This window comes from Miniopterus natalensis, chromosome 10 (genome assembly GCF_054644295.1).
Source record: "Miniopterus natalensis isolate mMinNat1 chromosome 10, mMinNat1.hap1, whole genome shotgun sequence".
NCBI classification, from domain to species: Eukaryota; Metazoa; Chordata; class Mammalia; order Chiroptera; family Miniopteridae; genus Miniopterus; species Miniopterus natalensis.
In genome coordinates, this window is record NC_142090.1 from 16,002,486 (window position 1) to 16,022,311 (window position 19,826).

General features: G+C 52.5%; 1 protein-coding gene across 1 annotated transcript; it reads right to left on the reverse strand.

Annotated features, from left to right (window-relative positions):
• CPA5 (carboxypeptidase A5) lies at positions 1–19,531 on the reverse strand. Its single transcript, XM_016213402.2, has 11 exons — positions 19,416–19,531; positions 18,153–18,234; positions 16,963–17,097; positions 9,344–9,442; positions 8,046–8,147; positions 6,210–6,311; positions 5,748–5,858; positions 5,239–5,329; positions 1,833–2,032; positions 1,461–1,545; positions 1–1,005 (listed from the first exon to the last, which is right to left on the reverse strand). Exons 1-11 carry the CDS (start codon positions 19,529–19,531, stop codon positions 815–817), a joined length of 1,314 nt encoding a protein of 437 aa, XP_016068888.2. The 3' UTR covers positions 1–814.
• Positions 19,532–19,826: the final 295 nt, after the last annotated feature.

Sequence of the window (19,826 nt, forward strand, 5' to 3'; positions counted from 1 at the left end):
GGGCAGGACAAACAGACCCCTTACTCTGCTCCCTAGTGGTTGGGGAAGTCACAGGGCGCAAGGAAGCCTGAGGATGGGGGAAGGCGCCTCACTTGTAGCTCAAAATATTACCCCTTTCTCTCCCTTAATAAAGTGCATCCTTAGCATGTGGCCTGGCCTGAGCTAACCACCAGGATGACTACAGAGAAAGGACTTGACCCTGAATGTGTGGCGCTTTGCTGTGCTGGCTCCGATTGGCTGCGACTCTGTGCTCCCGAAACTAGGGAAGCCTGTGAGGGTGCCGAGGAATAGAAGGTCACAACCAGTGACATTCACTTTCCTATAAGGGGAGGGTGGGATCTTCTGAGTGGGGCGTCTGAAAGGGGCCCCTGCCCCCTACCCAGCACGGGGAGTGAAGTAGGAAGAGAAGCTGCCTCTCTGTGCCCACCTCTCCCTCAAGGTGCTGGAAATGCCAGCACTGGAGACCCACTCTTAGATCAAGCATTGTCCCCTCCGGGGTCATCTTAAGATGTAACTACCACCAGGGGGACAATGTGTATGCTAGTAGCTCCCACAGGGTGAATTTTCTGTTCTGGGCCCTGAGCACATTGCAAGAGGAGAGAAGAGGCACTCGGAGCTGTCTCTGTCCCCTCCTCAATGCTGAGCCCAAAGGGGCAGCGGCCCAGTGCAAGAGGCCACCAAGCCTATTGAAACTTCCTTTTATTTTCTAAGGGGTCAAGGCAGGGTTTTGGGGGGAGAGTGTATAATTTGGGGCTCAGAAGGAGCCCCAGGCCTTGGGCAGGAGGATCACTCCTCCTGCTCTGCCTTGGTCTTGCTACTTGTAGGGGTGAGTCAGGGTGTGCCTCATGATGGTCCGAATTGCGATCCACGTCTCCTGGGCCGTGGGGATGATCTGTGTGGCCGGCAACAGGAAGCCATAGTGCCCAGTGTCCCGGAGCTCAAAGCTAAAGGAGTACTTGATGCCGCTGTCATAGGCCCAGTCCACGGTGATCCCACTGGCCAGATCTGCACACAAAAGGGCAAAGAAACGCCCCAGAATGGAAGAACAGGGTGTGGCCATGGGGTACAGAAATATCCTGAGCGCAAAGTGGGCCCTGGAGGCCAAACCCCCACCCATCCCAGACCATAACAAGCCTCCCAACCCAGGCCTTAACCTGGGCCACACCCTGCCCACCCAGCCCATTCTCTGCCCCAGCAAAAAGAAAGCTCCTTGAGGCCACTAGGCATGGGATCTTTGCCCTCCAGGAATGCCACAGAAAGCCAGGCACTGGGAGATGTGCGCTAGTGAATGCTACAAAGAAGCGGCATCCTGGTGAGGAAATCAGCTCTGGCCCAGCCCACCTAGCCCTATGGCACTGCCCTGTGGCCAACTAGGCCTGCCAGGCAGCCAAGAGCCTGCACCTGCCCAACCCCAGGTAGATGTGGTGCCTGAAGCAGCAGCCAGGGGAAGGCTCACTCACAGAGGGTGGTGCCGATGCTGCCGTAAATGTACTTGGTCCCGTGGACCTGGTACAGGTCCTGCACTGCGCTCTCAGCAAGACTGTACTGCAAGATGACATCCAGAGGGTGAGAGGCCGGGGCTCCCCCACCCACACCCTCACCAGCGGCTGAGAAGCAGGGAGTTAGGAGTCCTAGAAGTTGAATATGTAGATGGCTCTCATGAAAAGGGAGCCCAGCACCTTGAACTCTGGACTTGATCACACATGAGACCGAGCTCCCCCCTCCTTCCTACCATGGGGTCACTTGGTCCAGACCCTTGTTTCAGAGTGAGGGCCTGAACCCTCTGGGAGCCTGCCAGATGCCTCCCCCAAGTCCTCTGTGGCCAATCTCACCAACTCCTCCTCGTTTGAAACTGGCTCCAGCGAGTGGCCATAAGGGTACATAAGCATCTGAGAGTAGCTGTGGATAGAGATCAGAGCCTTGATGTTCCCATGGGCTGTGATGAATTCCACAACCGCAGACACCTCTGGCTCCGAGTGAGGGTAGGGTCCACGATATGTCTCTGAGCATGGGTTGTCATTGGAACCATTTCCTGGAAGTAAAAGAAAACCACCCAAAGGAGTCAAATTCCCAGGTTTTGGGAAGACACTTCATGCTCACAAAATATCCATGTATTCTTGTACATTTCCCAGCCTCCTTTGCAGTTTGTTTGAGGCCTTGTGACTATTCCTTAGTTCAAGGCTACTAAGAGCAGGCATGCATGACTTCTCCACAATCTGTTCTGTCTGTGTGGTTGGAAGCAAAAAGCTCTAGATGGAAGAAGTGTCCTGGATCCCTCCATCACCATCAGAAGAGATCTGCAAGGAAAGTCACCTGCCCACATTGGACTTAGTGTGCATAAAAAACAAACTTTTACTGTGCTGAGCCACTGACATTTGGAGGATATTTGTTACTACTGCATACCCTCATCTAATACATCAGGGGAGTGTAGCCACACTGCTACTCAGCAACTCTGTGGCCCTGTAAGAAGCTCCCTGGGCTTGTCCTTTGGTTAAGTCATGACTGTGGTTCCATTAAAGAGGTGGGCCTGCCTCCACAGTTGCCTCCAGAGGAAACTCTAGGTCTCAACCCCAGCTTCCCCTATGAGTCGTGACCCCTTTGAGCTGACCCTTCATTGCTGACCCTCTGCTGCCGTGGGGAAGGGTTGGGTCAGTTGAATGCTCGAACTCAGTGTCTGCTCACACTGTGCCCCAGCCCCAGCCCCAGCCCCAGGAGCAGCATGGTTTGGGGGCCAGGAAAAGAGGCACTAGATGTCCATAGTTGCCTGAGGCTGGTCTGGGAACCACAGATACAACAAGTCTTTGAAAATTCTTCTTGGGGACCTAAATTGGAGGAGAGGAGCTATGCCTCTATTTTGTTCACAAATTTCATTTGTTCCCATCTCCTCCTAGATTCTTTGCTCCCCAGCTCTTTCCCTCCTCTTCTGTTTTCCTCTCCTCCTCAAGGGCCAAGTTGTGGAGGGGTGGGCTGGACTGGTCAAGATTTGTGGGTTAAGAACACGTTTGGAAAGAGCCATCCCAGTTCCTCCTCTTGCTTCTCCTACCTGAAACGACTGCACACACACCTGGTCCAGAGGCCAGGGGTCACCCCAATTTCTGAAGCTTCCTGAGGGTGCCAGAGCACCCCCTTCGATCCCCAGCACAGTGGGCTGGCTGGAGAGCTGGGGGCCGGCCCAAGGACCAGTTCAGGTGCTGCTCTAAGGACTGCAGCAAACGCTCCTCCCCAAGAGTGCAGGTGAGGGCGGTGCAGGCGGGAGGGATGCTCTATAGATTACTCAATGTGCAGCAATTAAATCAAAGCAATAATAAAACCATAAACAAAAATCTTCCCGCCTGAGTCACCAACCCAGGCATGTTATTCCTGGCCAGGGGGCAATTCTGTCACCGGAAGCACATCCCCTCTTGGTGTGCAGGTCCTCACCTGGTGTGGGGACCCAGGTCAGCAGGGGATGTGCCCCAGGGAGAGAGAGAATGAGGAGCCATCCTGTGGGCTGGCTGAGCCCAGCTAACAGTGGCCCTGATTGTTGTGTCTGCCAGGAGCTCCTGCACCTGCTACACTTGATGAATGACAAATAGCAACAGATGAGCAGAGCGGGGGAGGCTGAAAGCTTTGTCTGCGTTTGCAGCCCACGCTCGGAAAGCCGTTCCCCTGCCAACGACCAGGTGGCTTTGCCCAAATATGGAGGAACACTTCAGGCCATTAGTTCTGGTTTGAGCTAAGCAGAATAAACTAATCTTCCCCTGACCAAATGGGAATTAGCTGCCTGCCTTTCTCTGCCGCTCACAAAGCCCTCTGAGCCTGCCTGTTTCACAAGTACCTGCTAATGGATTCATTAGCTATTTATTTTTCCTTCTCTAAAAATGTAATTTGTAGCATGGGGAAATCTCTGGAAGGACATGGTAAATTATTAAAAGCAGTAATCTTTGGGTAGTGGGATTATGGGAGCTTTTTGTCCCCTCTGGGCTTTCCCCCCCCCCCATATATATATATTTTTTACATTGTGTATATATTGATTTTTTTTCCAGTGGTGAAACAACAAACGTTATTTTCTTTAAGAAGTAATTTGTCTTTCTACCAGCCAGTCTGTCTCAGGGTCTGTGGGTACTCGCTTCAGCCAGTTCTGAGGGGCCGCATGGATGACCACTGGGGAAGGTGTCTGGCCATTTGGAGGTGGAAATGGCTAATTTTACACAGTTGTGTTCCCTTACACAGGTGGTTACACACACAGCCTCAGAATCTCAGGAAACCCCCACATTGTGGACTGGGGGGCTCCTCTGCATGCTTCAGAGCTGTCCTTATTTTTCAATGAGAGCAGACTGAAAGAAGCCAAATTTTCAAAGGGATGGGCATCCAGACCTAGAATATTCTATCTCATGGGTTAGCCACCCATCTGTGGATCTTTTCAACAGCAATGGCACTGTCTCCTGTGGAGCCAAACCCCGATCCCCCAGCGTAGTGTGGGTGCCACGGGCTGTGCCCATGAGAGCCTCTCCTCTGAACACTGTCCTCTCAAGACCCAGCATCCCACCCATTAGGGTGCTGCGTTCCCAGGTCCACATACTTGTCTCTGGGCTTTCTGGAGGCCTCGGTTTCCTCATCTAGTCCCACGCCCCTGGCGTGGTAAAGGAGATCATCTGAAGAACACCCAGGAACTGGGGGGGAAGCTGCCCACCCCTCCCTGGATCCCACAGCCCGGCGATAACCCCACCCATCAGCCCAGGGTTACAAAGTAATTGGGTGAAAAATTAAAAACCAAGCTCAAGCGCTGGAGAGGATAAGGAATTGGCTTATTCTATATGTGAAGTATGGCTCTGCCCTCCCTGGAGGGCAACTCTCAGGTCACAGCTCTCAGGAAATGAGTTTGGAGGCATTTTCTTGTGGCCCGCCCCCTCCAAGGAAGGGCTTGAGGCCTTTCCGAGGCATCGGAAACTCTGGGTTGGAAACAGCCAGCAAGATCACCTCCTTAAGCCCTTCTCGGCCGTATTTCAGATTTGACCCTGGCAGGCAGTCCCCGTGCGAGACGCTGCTTCCATGTTTCTCAGGAAGGCTGAACGAACGTGCATTTCACACGCGTGTGCACCCTATCCCCGCACGTGCCCGTTCCTGGCCATGACTCACCTCCCTGAGCTAACTACCTAGCCTCCCAGGTTAAGAGTCAACATAACCTGACCGTGCGGGAGACGTGTCAAGGGACACGTCCTTCTCCAGCCTGCCCCCAGGTCCGGCCAACTGCCATACCTCCAAAGCCTGACCTCCAGTTCCTGTTCAGGTCCACACCAATGCAGGAGATGCCCGTTCGGTTGGACTTGTTCTTCCTCCACAGGCGATTCTGAGAAAGCCCAGGACAGATGACCTCATTACTGAGCCCGTTCCCAGGGCTGGGAGCCCCTGACAGCCTGGCCTAAGAAAGAGGGCCTGGCAGGACAGGGAGGGGCAAAGGGAAGGAATCTCTAGGGCAGGAGGAGGCTGGCATGGGACAGGGCCAAGGGTGCAGATCAGAATCCTTGCAGTTAACGCCAGGGTGTGGGCAGAGGCCTGAGCACAGGCTGCCAGCAAGAGGGGCAGCAAGAGGGAGGTCAGGGGACAAAAGCTGCAGCTTCAGAACTGAGCAGCCCACCTGCCTCAGGAACCCAAGGGGCCGGCCCCCAGGGAACCTCAGCCCAGCTCCCCAGAGCCGAAGGGACCTCTCCTCCATCCCCCCAGAGCTGACCCTGGCCCCTGACCGCCTCCCTCCCAAGTGCCCTCACCATGCTGTGGGTAAAAGCAAAGCCATCAGGGTTGGAGACGATCTCTAGGAAGATGTCCATGGCTTTCAGTACGTCTGTCAGGATGCCATCTTTGCCGTATTCACTGACAATCTGCAAGAAAAAAAAACAGTGGGAACAGGTTGAGGGACGGGAGGCCCCACTGGGCTCTCCTCCAAGGTGAACAGGACGTTTGCACAGCCAGTGGCTGCAGGCAGAGGGAACATCAGGCCGTTAGGTGCATCCTTTGTACAGAAACAAAGGCTTGGATTTTAAGCAACTAAAAGGCAGAGGCTAGATGTGAGCTCTGTGCTGCAGGAGACCAGCTGGCAGCTGTTCCAAAGGGCAGGAGGGTAGAGAGCACCCTGAGTTTAAAAAAACCAAGTATAATATTTCATCTGGAGGTGCCCTTAAATAGTCAAGCAGCCCCCGCCCCCTGCCCCAGCCCCCATCGTCCATGCTGACCTGCTTGGCAGTCCAGATGCCGGTGGCATGGGTGATCCACTCCCGGGAGTGAATTCCAGCATCTATCCAGATGGCCTGGCGCTGACAACCTCCAGTGCTGAACTGCGGAAAAGCACAGGGACCCATACAAGTTTGAATCGAGACAGCTACAGGGCTGTCCCTGGGCTTCCTGGAAGGAGGCCCCAGATGTAACCTCACTGCCTGGGGTGGCCCTAGATGCCCAAGAGGGGGGCTGTATGTGCAGGTTCCTATGCATGAGCCCACGAAGTGCACACATGTTGGAGCCCTGGCAACACAGTAGTGGTCCTGGAGAGCAAAGTGATCCAGCCCGAAGCACAGAATTTCCCAGGTTTGTAAGCATCTTAGATATTTCTAGTGCTTCTCAAACTTTAAAGGGCACAAGAGTCCCCCTGGGGATCTTACTAAAATGCAGATTCTGATTCAGTAGGTCTGGGGAGGACTCTGAGGTTGGGCATTTCTAACAAACTCCTGGGAATGCTGCAGCTGCGGCTGCAAGGACCACAGTTTGAGTAGTAAGGTCTCAGAAGAAAGAAAAAGAAAGAAAGAAAGAAAGAAAGAAAGAAAGAAAGAAAGAAAGAAAGAAAGAAAGAAAGAAAGAAAGAAAGAAAGAAAGAGAGAGAGAGAGAGAGAGAGAGAGAGAGAGAGAGAGAGAGAGAGAGAGAGAGGAAGGAAGGAAGGAAGGAAGGAAGGAAGGAAGGAAGGAAGGAAGGAAGGAAGGAAGGAAGGAAGGAAGGAAGGAAGGAAGGAAGGAAGGAAGGAAGGAAGGAAGGAAGGAAGGAAGGAAGGAAAAAGGGAAGGAGGGAAGAGAGAAGGGAAGGAGGGAAGAAGGAAGGGAAGGAGGGAAGAAGGAAGGGAAGGAGGGAAGAAGGAAAGAAAGAAGGAAGGGAGGGAGGGAGGAGCACAGATGGCCCCTGGGGGAAAGGGACAGGGGAAGTCAGGTCCCAAGTTTGGCAGATCACTTGGCCCTCAGAAGAGTCCCCCAGGGCACTGCAGAGAGCAGCAGTGCCTGTCTTCTCTGAGGGCTGGATGTCAAATGTCCTGCATGGTCCCCACTCCTGAGTGCCCTTTGGGGCACAACTAAGAATTGTTTTCCCTTTGGTCCCACACTCTATCCTGCCTCCTTCATGACCCAGGGCACTGCCACTGCTAAGTTTGCCCAAACTCTGTTTCCAGTGGTCCTCGTGAAGGGCTGGGAACCAGGTGACCTCAGTCATTTGTAAATGAGGCCTCCAGGTATCTCTCTCGCCATCTAACAGATGAAGTAACTGAGAAAACTGGAAGAATGCTGACTCACCCCCACTCATACCCCAAGTCCAGGGTGGTGACTGACGCTGTGACAGTCCATCTCGGTAGCAACCCTCCCACCTACTTCCTGACCCAGGACATGCCAGGCCACAACGCTGTCACCTGTCCATGCCTATAAGGGTGGGTCCCTGATTACCACAATCCCAAAGTTTATGGATCACCTCAGGACAGGAGTATACACATCTTTTCTCTCCCTACAACTATCACCCAGCCTAGGCCGGTGTGGCTCAGTGGGTCCGAGCATTGTCCAGGGCACGGAAGAGTTGCGAGTTCAATTCCCGGTCCAGGCACATGGGGGAGGGAACCGATTGATGCTTCTCTCACATCGATGTTTTTTCTCCTCTCTCTCTCCCTTCCCCCTCTTTCTAAAGGCAATGAACATATCCTCAGGTGAGGATTAAAAATATAAATAAATAAAAACCTCCCATCCAGCCACGACTCTACATGAGCTCAATCTTGTGCCAGAGGCTCTCACTGTAGAGTCTAGCGGTCAACGCTGCTAGCTTTTACCTTCAAGACAAGAATGGGCCGATTTTCAAAGCTGAGGCCAATCTGAATTTTTGAGACAATATCTGCGTGCTCAGTTACGAAGCTGTCAATCCAGCTATATATCTGAAAGGAATGAAGTTTATCAGACCGGCAGTTAAGCAAGGAGAGGGTGAGCCCCAGGACCTCTCTGAATAGACTCCTTCTCCCATCCCACCCTCCTTAATGCTTTCCCACCTCCCATGAGGATCTGAAGGAACCCAGATCGAAAACTACAAGCAGACAACCTCTAGGCTTAAGGCAACAAGCTGTGGTTGGCCTGGATTCCCAGGTGTCTCACCACCATGCAGAGCTAAGACTTTGCTTGGAAGAACAGCATGTGCTGAGCCTACTCAGTGCCCAGGGTTGGCCTGCAAGGCTCACTCAAAAGGAAAGTTTCTCTTGCTCCCATTCAATACATTTGACAGATCTCGTAGACCTCGTAGTGTCATTTTTAGTCTTCTTGCTCCTTTTAGATTCTAAGCCACTTGAAAGCAGCGTTATTTATCTCTGACATCAGTAAATGTTGATGGACTATATTAATTCATTCTCTTATTCTTTCAATACATATTATTGAATTAAATTTGTGAAAGAAAATGGATCCTCTGTTGCAGGCCTTGCGAAATGGGAAGGGTGAAGGTGATATAATGCAGTGGACAATACCAATGTCCCACCCTTCTCATGGAACTGGGAACTGTGCCTTGTTTCTCCCTGGACTCTCCATGCATATTGTCCTTTATAAACAAGTCACAATCGTTCGTGCCTGCCCTAACCAGCTATAACCATGATCATGAATTTTCTCCAGCTAAAGGTAACTCTGTTTGTTCTACAAAATGGCTCTCCAATGTGCCTGGATTCCTGCCCTTTCTACACTCTAGTACCCACAGCTGGGGCCACTTAACACCAGGAGTGGTCGTGGAGACGTCAAGACCCCTGGACCACTAGCCAAAGCGTTAGATGTGAAAATGTCTCTACCTGCTCCGTCCTGGCCAATGATGGATCCTGCTTTAGTGTTCCACCTAGTAGACTCATTACCCTGGCCTCGTACCTGCCATGGGCTGACTGCTGAACCCCGGTCCCCTGGATCTGAATCCTGGCTTCTGGATCTCTGAAGGTGACTGTCTACCTAACAGACCTTCACCCAATGTTTGCTGCATACTCCCCAAGTGTCAGTTCACAGTCTCCCATAGACCCCAGAGTCCTTCACTGGTCTCTGCTTGAGTCTGGAGACGCTGAGGACCCAAAGGGAAAACAGAGGCCAGAGCTTAACCGAGAATACCTACCTCCTCCAGGGTGTGGTAAGAAGAGTAACTGAAGCTGCTGGTGCTGCGCTCCAGCCGGCGGGATGTCGCCATGGCTTCTCTCTCCTGATCCAGCAGCACCTAAGTGAAGGAGCACATGTTGGAAGGGAAGGAGTGAGCTGGGACAGGACGCCTCTTCTGAACCCGGCCGATGTGGATGCACAAGGACAGCATCAACACGGGAGAATGAGCCACAGGGAGCATGAGCTGCAAGACAAGAGGAGCTGCTGGGTTTCTGGGGGATTCTTCTGCTTGACAAGCTGGCATTCATGATGCCATTTCCCAAACGAGCACAGGGCAAGGAGTTGGAGAGCCATGTTCTAAGTCTGCCACTGCTACTAACTTGCTGTGGAACCTTAGCTTTGGTTTCCTCAGCTTGATAATTGGGACAGCAATATCTGCCCTGCCCGTCTCATAGGATAAAATGTAATCATGGATACGAAAGTGTTTTGGAAAAGATGCTCATGGTCTACTGCCAACATTGCTTTTGCCCTCTGTGAACACTCTGTTGAGTTAAGGCCCGTGCTGAGCCATGAACCCTGACCCCCCGAGGGAACAAAGGGCTCCCCGACCCACAATATCCACTCTACCCCCAGGAAGTGGCCTAGACAATTGGTGTCCAAGCCATTTGGAAAGCCAATCCAGATCATTATTATTAAAGTAGCAACAGACTTTCACTCACCACCTTAACTGCCCCTTAAGCACAGCATAGGTGACCCAAAACCAATGCCCTTGGGCGTCAATGTGGATTTGGCCCTCAATCCTCATGTGGTACTTCCCACTGACCACAGAGAGGGCAGTTCAGTGTCTGGCTTGGGTTGACCTCCCACATCATGCTGGAACATTTTTCCCATATTGGGACTCAGTGAGGGGGGCAGGTGCCCTTCACCCCACGCCTATATACCCTTACATTGGCATCCAGGGACCAAGGCAGCCTAGGATTCAGCACTAACCCTGCAGCGTGGGAAGTGCCATGAAGGGCACTGGGAAAACAGGACCTCAGCCCAAAGTTACCCTGGTTTGCAGCTCACAAGTAAGTCTTGATGGTGCCTTGCTTCAGCCAGAGCCTTTTGGATGACCTGTCACCTTTAACCTCATTCATTATACCATTTGATCTGGTCAGATGACCAGATGACAGGGCAAGAATTAATTATTCATGTTTTAGACAGAGCAGATTAAAGAGTTGGAGGGATTTAATGGCAAAATTAACAAAGGGCAGAGTTGAGATAATAAACCATATATCCCAGTTCCTAGCCTTGGATTCCGTAAGGCTAGCTAGCTATCAAAACTAACAATAATTATACCTACATATAGATATAGATACAGATATAGATACAGATGCAGATGTAGACACAGATATACACACATAGATATATACGTATGTGTGTATATAGATATATCTGCGTGCCTGTGTGCGTATGTGTATACTCAGAGGGCAAGGGCAAGCAAATATTTAAAATGTTAACAACAGGTGAAAAGCCCATCCTATTATTCTGCAATTAAAAAGTGTTTTAAAATAACAAAAGAGCAACACCCTGAGCCAAGGACACTAGAATGCCAAAAAATAGACCAAAATGCTAACAATGCCTGTTAGGATAGAGGATTATGACTTGACACATTTTTTCCCTTCTCTCTGCTTTTACATTTTGGCAACGTCCTTATACAACTCCAATGAGTAAAATCTTCTAAATGAATAAATAATACTAAAACTAAAACAAAACACCCTAGGGGTGAAAATACAGCACGGAGCCTGCAGTCCCAGGGCTGGAAGCGAGCCCCCCCACGCCCACCTGCCGCACACCAGGCACTGCTCACTCGCAATCCTGCTCAGGTTCACAGGGGCTAGGGTAGGACTGGAAATCCATGTTTGGGGCTCCTTTTACTTTCTCGCTGAGCACCGGCTACACGCAAGGCCGCTGTACTTGCAGTGTTTTCTGGTAGAACCGGCAGGGCTGAGGACGGTCCCCCTGGGGCAGAGCTGGGCTGCGGGCTGAGTTAAGGATGGCCGGAGGAGCCCTGGTCCTCACTGGCACAAGCACCAGCCTGGGAAACTCTAACAAAAGGAATCTGTCTTCTGCCCAGGAAACCAACGGAAATCTCAGCAGCCCCCCCCCCCATGACCGATGTGTGCCCGTCTCTGAGCTGGGCACTGCCAGCTGTGGTGAGCAGCTGCAGGGGACAGAGCAGGCCCGGCCAGCACCCAGAGTCAGGGCCCATCCATCCCTGCCCTGGCCCCACCAGAGTGAAGTTAAAGGGCCCGTAAGTCTAACTTCCTGCGGACTGGTGGGGGGCTGAGGCGCTGGGGGAAGGTGCAGGGCAGGGAAGAGAAGCTGGGAAGAGAGGCCCAGGGGCCCAGGGACCCCCGCAGGAAGACAGCTCCCATAAGGCTGTCCTTTGTTCCGCACAACAGCTTGGAGGCAAATGGGAAGTCGGCACCAAACTGCAAATATCTTTCCAAACACCCTCACAGCCCCGTGAATGGCTGTGACACCCGCTTACAAACTGGGAACGCTCAGCCCTCACAGCTGGGCCCCAATTCCAGGAACATTAATCTCCCCTGGCCCGAAACCCACACAGATGTTTGCTCCCCTCCCAGGGCTGAGGGAAGGGGCTGGGAGAACCAAGAATGCGGTCTTGCCACAGGCCCAGGAATGCCTAATTACAGCCCTGTCAGGCTTCTCCGAGGAGAAACGGAAAGCAAAAACCTCAGACGTCAGCCATTTGCCCCCTGGAAGCCATAACCTGCCAGGGAAAGTAATACCTCGGTGTGAATTAATTTATGACAGGAGTAGGGAAGGCTGGCGACATTAAGCAAAGAACAGCACCTCCCGGAAGAGGGAGGGGAGGAGACTGAGGGCCCCCAAAAGAGAGTTGACACCCGAGGGAGCTCACTGGGCAGGGGAACTCCAACCACAGACGTAAAAGGGACACAGCTCTTGGAAACAGCACGGGCGGGGCACAGGAGCTGGTCCCCGGCCTTCTCTTCCAGGCCTAAGGCTTGCAACAGCAGCTAAAGGCCGGTGGCAACTACAGTCCATGCCTACATGGGAGGGGGCATAGGTTGGGGGGGTTAGAATGGACCCCCCGACAGATCGAAGCAAAACTCTGGCATCGCTGCCCGAAAGGCAAACTTAAAACGCCACACGAACGATGACGACAACCTCTGAGGAGGCAGATGGCACGACAGTAAAGGGTGCCAGGCCTGGAGCCAACTGTCCCAGATGAAATCCCGACGCTGTCACTAACTTGGGCAAATTACTAATTTCTCCGTGTCTTCATAATACGGGGGTCATGTTATCACATACTTTAGCTCGTGCTCTCGTGAAAATTAGAACGGTTAATACATGTAAAATGCTTAGCACGTTGCCCAACATGTAGTAAATACTAGATATGATGATGACGAGCGTGACAATGACGGGACAACAGTAGTAAGCCTTGGGGTGACTCCAGGACTCTGTGATGGAACAGTCATTGTGAGGCGTGACCAGAAAATCTGGATGCCTCCAGAGGGGAGTGGTGTGTGTAGGGCTTGGGATGGCAGATCGTCCGCATGAATGGTCACTTGGGTGAATCAGTGAGCACTTGCTCCTGCCAAGGACCAGCAGAGGGGCCAGTCCTTCTTCTGTCCCTGTCCCTGTGGTGCAGCCAGACTCTCCTTCCCTTGCCTTTTCCTGCCTGTCCTCACCTCTTTAGAGCTTCCCCCGCTCCCACCCCAGCCAACAGCATTTCCACTGGTGAATCCCTTCCAAACAAGTGTTTGTTGAGCACTAAAGATATGGCAGCCATCAAAACAAAACTGCCTGCCCTCGTGGAGTTTATAGTCTGGTAAGGGAGACAGACGATAAACAAGATAAAAAGGTAAATTATATAGGCTATTAGAAGGCAGTGAGTGTCGAGGAGAGAGGTGTGCAGAGGGAGGAGGGTGGGTCAGGGGGAGTGTGAAGAAGGGTACAATTCAAAGTAAGGTGGAAAGGTGACGTGGGTAAGGTTTTGAAAGCAGCGAGGGAATGAGCCATGCGGATGTCTGCAGAAACAGCATTCCAGCTCTAAGGACCAGCATGTGCAAAGGCCCTGGGGTGCGAATCTAGTCAAGGACCCTGAGGCAGGAAAGGGCGAGTTTGAGGAACAGCAAGGAGGCCCAGGTGTCTGAAGCTGAGTGAGCAAGGGAAAAATAGTCAGCGATGCGGGCGGGACATAGATGATGTAGAGCCTTACAGCCATTAAGGGCTTGGTTTTTACTCTGAGCTGGGATGGCATTGAGGGTTTTAAACAGAGGAGTGATATGATCAGACTTGCATATTTTTAAAGGACCCCTCTGATTGCTGTTTTAAGACTAGGCAATAAGGAGGCAAGGGTGGGACCCGGGAAAGCGGTTCAAAAACTACTGGAATAATCCAGGTGAGGGCTGATGGAGTGTTGGCCCAGGTGGTAGCACAGGCTGTGGGAAAACGTATTTGGACAGGAGAGCTGATGGGGTTTGCTGATGGATTGGCTATGGGATGTGAGAAAGGAGTCAAGCATGACTCCAAGTTTCTTGTCTGGTGTTGCCATTTCTTGAGATGAGGAAGGCTGTGGAGAGGTTGTTTTTTTGGGGGGGGCGGGGGGGGGAGCCTGGGAAGTTGAGTTTGGACCTGTGAGGTCTGAGATGTCCAGCAAAGTGTATGAGTCTGGAGTTCAGGACAGATCTATGAGTGGCTGGAGCTGTAAATATGGGAATATTCAGGAGGCTGAAGGTACCCAATACTGATCCTGGATGAGGGGACAGAGGAAAGGTCAAAGGACAGAGCTGGGAAACAGGAAAACAACACGCGATGGAGCAGCCAGTACGCTGGGCTAACCCAGGCGAGTGCAGATTTCCAGGTCTGCTCTACAGGAAGCGGGGAGATGGGGTGATAGCTGGAGGTGGGAGAAATAGATCTAAGGAGGATTTTTTTTTTTTAGGATGGGAGAAATAACTCTATATTTGTATGCTAATGGGAGTGATTCCGTAGAGAGGGGGAAATTGGTGAAGCAATATTTACACTAAATTGTATTTTGCTCTTGATGCTCAGAGCATGGGTGATTTTTGTTTTCTCCTTTGTGCTTTTTCCCTATTTTCCAAATTACCTTGCATGAATATTTATTAATTTTGTAATCAGAAAAAAAGCCATTAAAATCCACAGAGCTGATTGCTCAAGTGAAGCTTCTCCACCGTGACTCATCCTACAGGAAAAACAACCACCACCACCAAAGGGCTGAAAAGAGCGAGGAGGTGAGGAAAATTAAATGCAAATAGCGCTCACTCGGAATCAGATCGTTTCTTGCCTGGCCCACTGCAATTTCCTCACCGCCTTCCCTCCCGCCAGCCTCTCCCTGCTCCTGTCCCCAGCACAACATTGTCAGGCAGAGGGATTTTTCTTCAACGCCAATCTGATCATGTCAGAGACCTCCACCGGCTCCCCCACGGTTTTCGGGATAAAATCTTGACCTCTTCACCCCACCGAGGATGCCCTTTGTGATCTGGCTCGGCCTCATCGCCAATCTGGGGCCCCCTTCCCCTCCCAGGCCCCCCTTTCTGCTCTTCAGCCACACCGTAATTACCGCCTTTTCAGAGCGACTTGGGGCCTCTTGTACTCGCTCCCATAGCAACCTGCTCCACTCCCTCGGTGCACTCACCCACCCCATTGTAATCACCGATGCACTCCCTCGGCTCCCCGCCCCCACGGCACTCAGCTCCCCTGGATACAGCCCCAGTTCTCATCGTTGGGTTTCCAGCCCCTTGCCTGATACCCAGCACACAGTAGGCATCTATCTGTGTGCAGAATGAATGAACCCACCTCTTCTGATCATGGGGGCATTGGGGGGGGGGACCTCCCTCCTCAAAACTCTCCGGCGCCTCTGGCTCGAGTGAAAGCCAACCCCTGACTTTTCACGCCCAGCTCGGCCCAGTACGTCCAGCAAGCATCCCTTCTGTCCTTCCCTCTCACATCCACTAATTCAACTAACGTTTATTAGGCCCCAGCTAGGGGGCAGGTCCTAGAGTAGGTGCTGGGTAAGGGGCATGATCCTGGGCCTGGGAGGCCTCAGGGGAAGAGGGGTCTCTCTGGGCATCTTCTTCCTGCCCTGCTCATAGAGTAACTGGGCGGACAGTTGCTGAGGGCCCACTGTGCAGGAAACACTAAGCCGAAAACCGGAGCCCAGGAGATCCAGAAGACGGAGAAATCAGGCCTGTGCGTTAATAGCTGCAACATCAGACTGGGGGCCAGAAACCTGAGTGGTGCAAAGCCCTTCCCCTCCTGTTAGCGCCTCTGAGCTTTCCTCCTCCTGGACACCTTTCCCCATCACCACCACAAATCAACTCCACACCGCGGCTCCCCCACCCCCAGCTCCCTCTAAGCCAAAATCTGATCTCAAACCTGACAATCAGAGCTTGATGGGTTGCAGACAGAGCGAGTTGGTGAAAATCCTGCCTGGCTGGGTTAGGGCTGAGAGTTCAGGCATTTTACTGAAAAAGATTAAAAAGCGCCCCCCCCCCCTCCAGCCCCCACCTCTAGAGATTCCGGAGCTGGGGACTAGGGGGGAGGACCGGCTGCGAGGTGAAGACGACCAGCTTCAAAGGAGCCAGGGGGAGGCTCGGAGGTGCCTCTGGAGCTATTCCTGACGTGCAGAAATCAACAGAAACTTTTTAGAGACCTCTTCATATCTGTTTGCCAAATGCTGCGGGGTTTCCAGGATGGAGAAGGCAGGGAAATGCAAACTTCAAAATGCAGGCCTGGGCTACAATGAGAGCGGAGCGCCGTTCCCTTTGATGTGGTGGCCTCTCTTGTCTGTGGGAGTTTCCCCATTTTTGTTTGTGGGGATTTAATTAGAGAAATAGCCCACCCCCCACATGTTGAGCGGGAAACAGATGTGCCTGGTGAGGATGAAAGTCTTTGAATGGACCTAAGTGCCCCAGCCCTGCGCTTGCCTGGGAAAGGAATGCAGCCTAATGCGTTTATCCCCTGGCATGTGGTGTCAAGTGTGTGCGCGGCAGGAGGCTCCGTGTTCCCACACTCGGGCGGAGGGGGGATTAGCTGCAGCACAGCGTGGCTGGGAGAGAACCTCTGTGGGTGCAGCACAGCATCTGCAGAGGGGTGCCCCCAAAAGCGCTGGGGGAAGGAGGGTCCTGGGAATCTCCTTGAAGACAAAACAATTGAACTAGAACCCCACAGTGTTCAGAAAAGATGCTGTAAGGGGCAGAACCAGGGGGCATGGGGAGAAGAGGTGCCCAAGATGAAGTCTCCCCTCTCCTGACCCCAAGGGTGGGTCTGTACCCACTTCTGCCAAAGCTGCTCCTCTGGGATAATCCTGCCTGGGAGAGGGACCTAGTAATGAGAGCCCTGGGGGGGGTGGGGGGGCCTTCTCTGGAATGAAGGAATTCCCTGGTATGGATGGCGGAGACACAACCAGGGCAGGAGGGAGCAGTCAGAAAGCAAAGGGAGCTCTCTCCAAAGCTGCCTCCCCATGGTGCCTTTAAAAAGCCCGAGCTATTTCCTCCCGTCTCCCTCCTCCACTTTTAGCCCTGGATCTTTTTTCTCCATGTCAAGCCCACACTAGAAAGACAGCGCTGGGCAGGACCTCACCTGGATGTCCTGGATCATGATGCTGTAAGCAAGGCCATGAGACTCCAGGTAAGCTTTGACGTCTGTCAATTCAGAGAAAGGAATTCTCACGTCCACAGGGAGGCCGGGCCTGGCCGGGCGACGCCAGAAGTCCACCTTGTCCACAGAGGAAAGAAATGGGGGTGCGTTTATGTCATGTGGTTACACACAACCCTGTAGGCGCCCTGGAAAAGCAGGTGATCTTCTCTTACAGAGATAAAGGGGCCCCAGTTCCATAATGGAAACCCTAAGGCAAAGCAGACAGATGGACAAAAACAAAAAATCCCCAAGGCATTGAGTTTCCGTCCCTAATTTGGGGCTCTTTCATCACCCAGGCTCACACTGCAACTTTGCCCAGATCCAAAGGACCCAAAACGGTTGCTGAAAGTGAGACAGCTCCTCGTGTGGGACATTAACATGGACAAGAACCCTGGTCAGAAGACAGAGACATCGCTGCCCACAAACCTAATGAAGTAGGAGCGGCCTAACCTAGAGTCAGTCCCAGGTCGTCCGAATGTTACGTCCGTTTTTGACTTTATAAAATGGAGAGAATTACTCTAAGGACTCTGAGAGCTGGTTGATGGGGACACTCCTGCAAATAGGAACAAGGACTCTGGGCCACATCCAGAAATATCTGGTTGTTTCAACAGCCCTCAAACAAAATCCTTCTATTATAATAGTTGAAGGAAATGTTTTCCACTGTGGAATACTTGCAGAGGACAAATGTTCTTGGAAACAAACGCTCAGGCTGACAGGGACGAACCCAAATAAAACACAGGTTTGCCAAGCCAAGCCCTTCCAGTCCTTTCAATTGGCAAACAGATGTGTCCAGTCTGCGTGCTGCATGGCATCCCACCCAGAGACACATGTGTCCCCTGCCCCCTGTGGCCTCAGGACATTTCAGCTGTTTTCAGAGCAGCCCTGACAGGGTCCCCTCAGCAGCCCCCCATCCAGGACAGAGGGGAAAGCCAGCAAGAGCTGCCCAGCCTTCTGGGCAAATGTTCCCAACCTTTCCTGAAGAGGAGCCACAGCTGATTTTTCCACAGTTGTGTGATCTTTGGCACAGCCATCAGAGAGCAGGTTTGGGGAGGGGGAGAGCAGGACAGATTGCCAAAGGTGCAAGCCACTGTGAAGAGGGGAAAACGTGTCTCCAAGCCCTGAGGAGTCCTCACCTTCTGGGGCTTCATGCCCTCCAGATCCCTGAGAAGTGAAAGCTGCTTCTCATTTTTAGCCAGGACTCGAAGAACCTGGTCTCTGGAAAGACACAGGGAGGGGCAGAGGGAGCTGCTGAGTCACAGATTCCTGGAAGGCTGTGCTGCTTGGAGGAGGCAGCGTGGAGAAGACACCAGGCTGAGGGGACCTGGTAGGAAGGCTGGGAGGCACCTGGTCACGGGGAGGCCGAAGGACTGAGCAGAAGGACTTGTAGCTCTGGGAGGCATGCAAGCCCTCGCCCTGGGGCCAGCAATCTCTCCAGCCCCGAGAACAGACCACCCAGTGGACTAAATAAAACCTGTCAGTGTTACTAATGAACCCAAGGACAAGACAGGGAGAGAAAGACGGGGAAGGAATGTGGGGGACAGAGAAAGGTGCAAGAGCAAGAGGAATGAAAGGGAGAAAGGAACAGATACTGGGATTATGGGGACAGGTGACAGCCCCAAGTGTTCTTCATGCAACTGACCCAGGGTCATGGTCTGTCCCTCTACTGCGGGATCTTTGGGAGGCTGAGAAACCATGTCCTGACTGGCCTGGTGCATAATACTGGTGCTTGTTATTTAAAGGAGTATAATACTACATCCATCTGTGGTGGGGTGAGTAGTCTTTTGGGGGGTTATTAACTTCTTTAAGAATCAGGAAAGCTATGAACCCTTCCTCCAGAAAAGAAATACATACACAGCCGGTGTGTTCAGTGGTTAGAGCGTCGGCCTGCATACCCAAGGGTCGTGGGTTCAATTCCAGATCAAGGGCACATACCTGGGTTACAGGTTTGATCCCAGGCTCTGCTGGGGTTGTGCAGGATATGTCTCTCCTATTGATGTCTCTCTCTCTTTCTCTCCCCCCCCTTCCACTCTCTCTAAAAAAAAAAAACAAATGGAAAAAAATATCTTCGGGTAAGGATTAACAACAACAACATAAATAAATAAATACATACACAAAAAATTTATGTATGATATCAGAGGGTTCTTAGAGCCCTAAAAGCTTACCCAAGAACACTAGGTTAAGAATTCTGGGTTTGGGAGGGACAACAATACAGCTGTGTCCTACCCTGGAGCATGGGAGTGGGAGATTACAGAGCTAGAAGTGGGTTCAGGATGAGAACCGAAGTCCTGACTCTCTACGCCTTGATCAGGTCCCAGCAGGATAGCCACCTCCCCAATGGGACACCCAGGTCCCGAGCTCCTGGCAGCCCTCCCTTCTGCTACGGAGCAGCCACTCACCCTGTGAAATTCATTTGGCCCAAAGCTGTTGCCAGGATGAAGCTACAGCCCAGGAGCGTCAGTCTGTCCACAGCACACAGCCCAGGACCCAAGCCTCCTCCGAGGGTGCCCTGCATGCTTCTTTCTCCAGGCGGGCTTCAGGGGCTTGCCTCACGCACAGGCATGGCCAGGGCCTCAGGACAGCACAGCACCTAAAGGCCGGCAGGCCCGGCCTGAGAATAGCCATGGGGTTAGGTCTCCCTGGGGAGGCCCAGTGTGTGACTCCCACGCCCTGGCTTTGGGAGCGCTAGGGCCCCCCCTCCCCACTTCTAGGCACATCCTCTCCTGGTAAGGGGAAAGGAAAGAGAGAGAGAGGAAGACAAGGCCCTTAGCTTTCTCTCTTCCCTGGAAGTTTACTGGGCCAGCATCTTG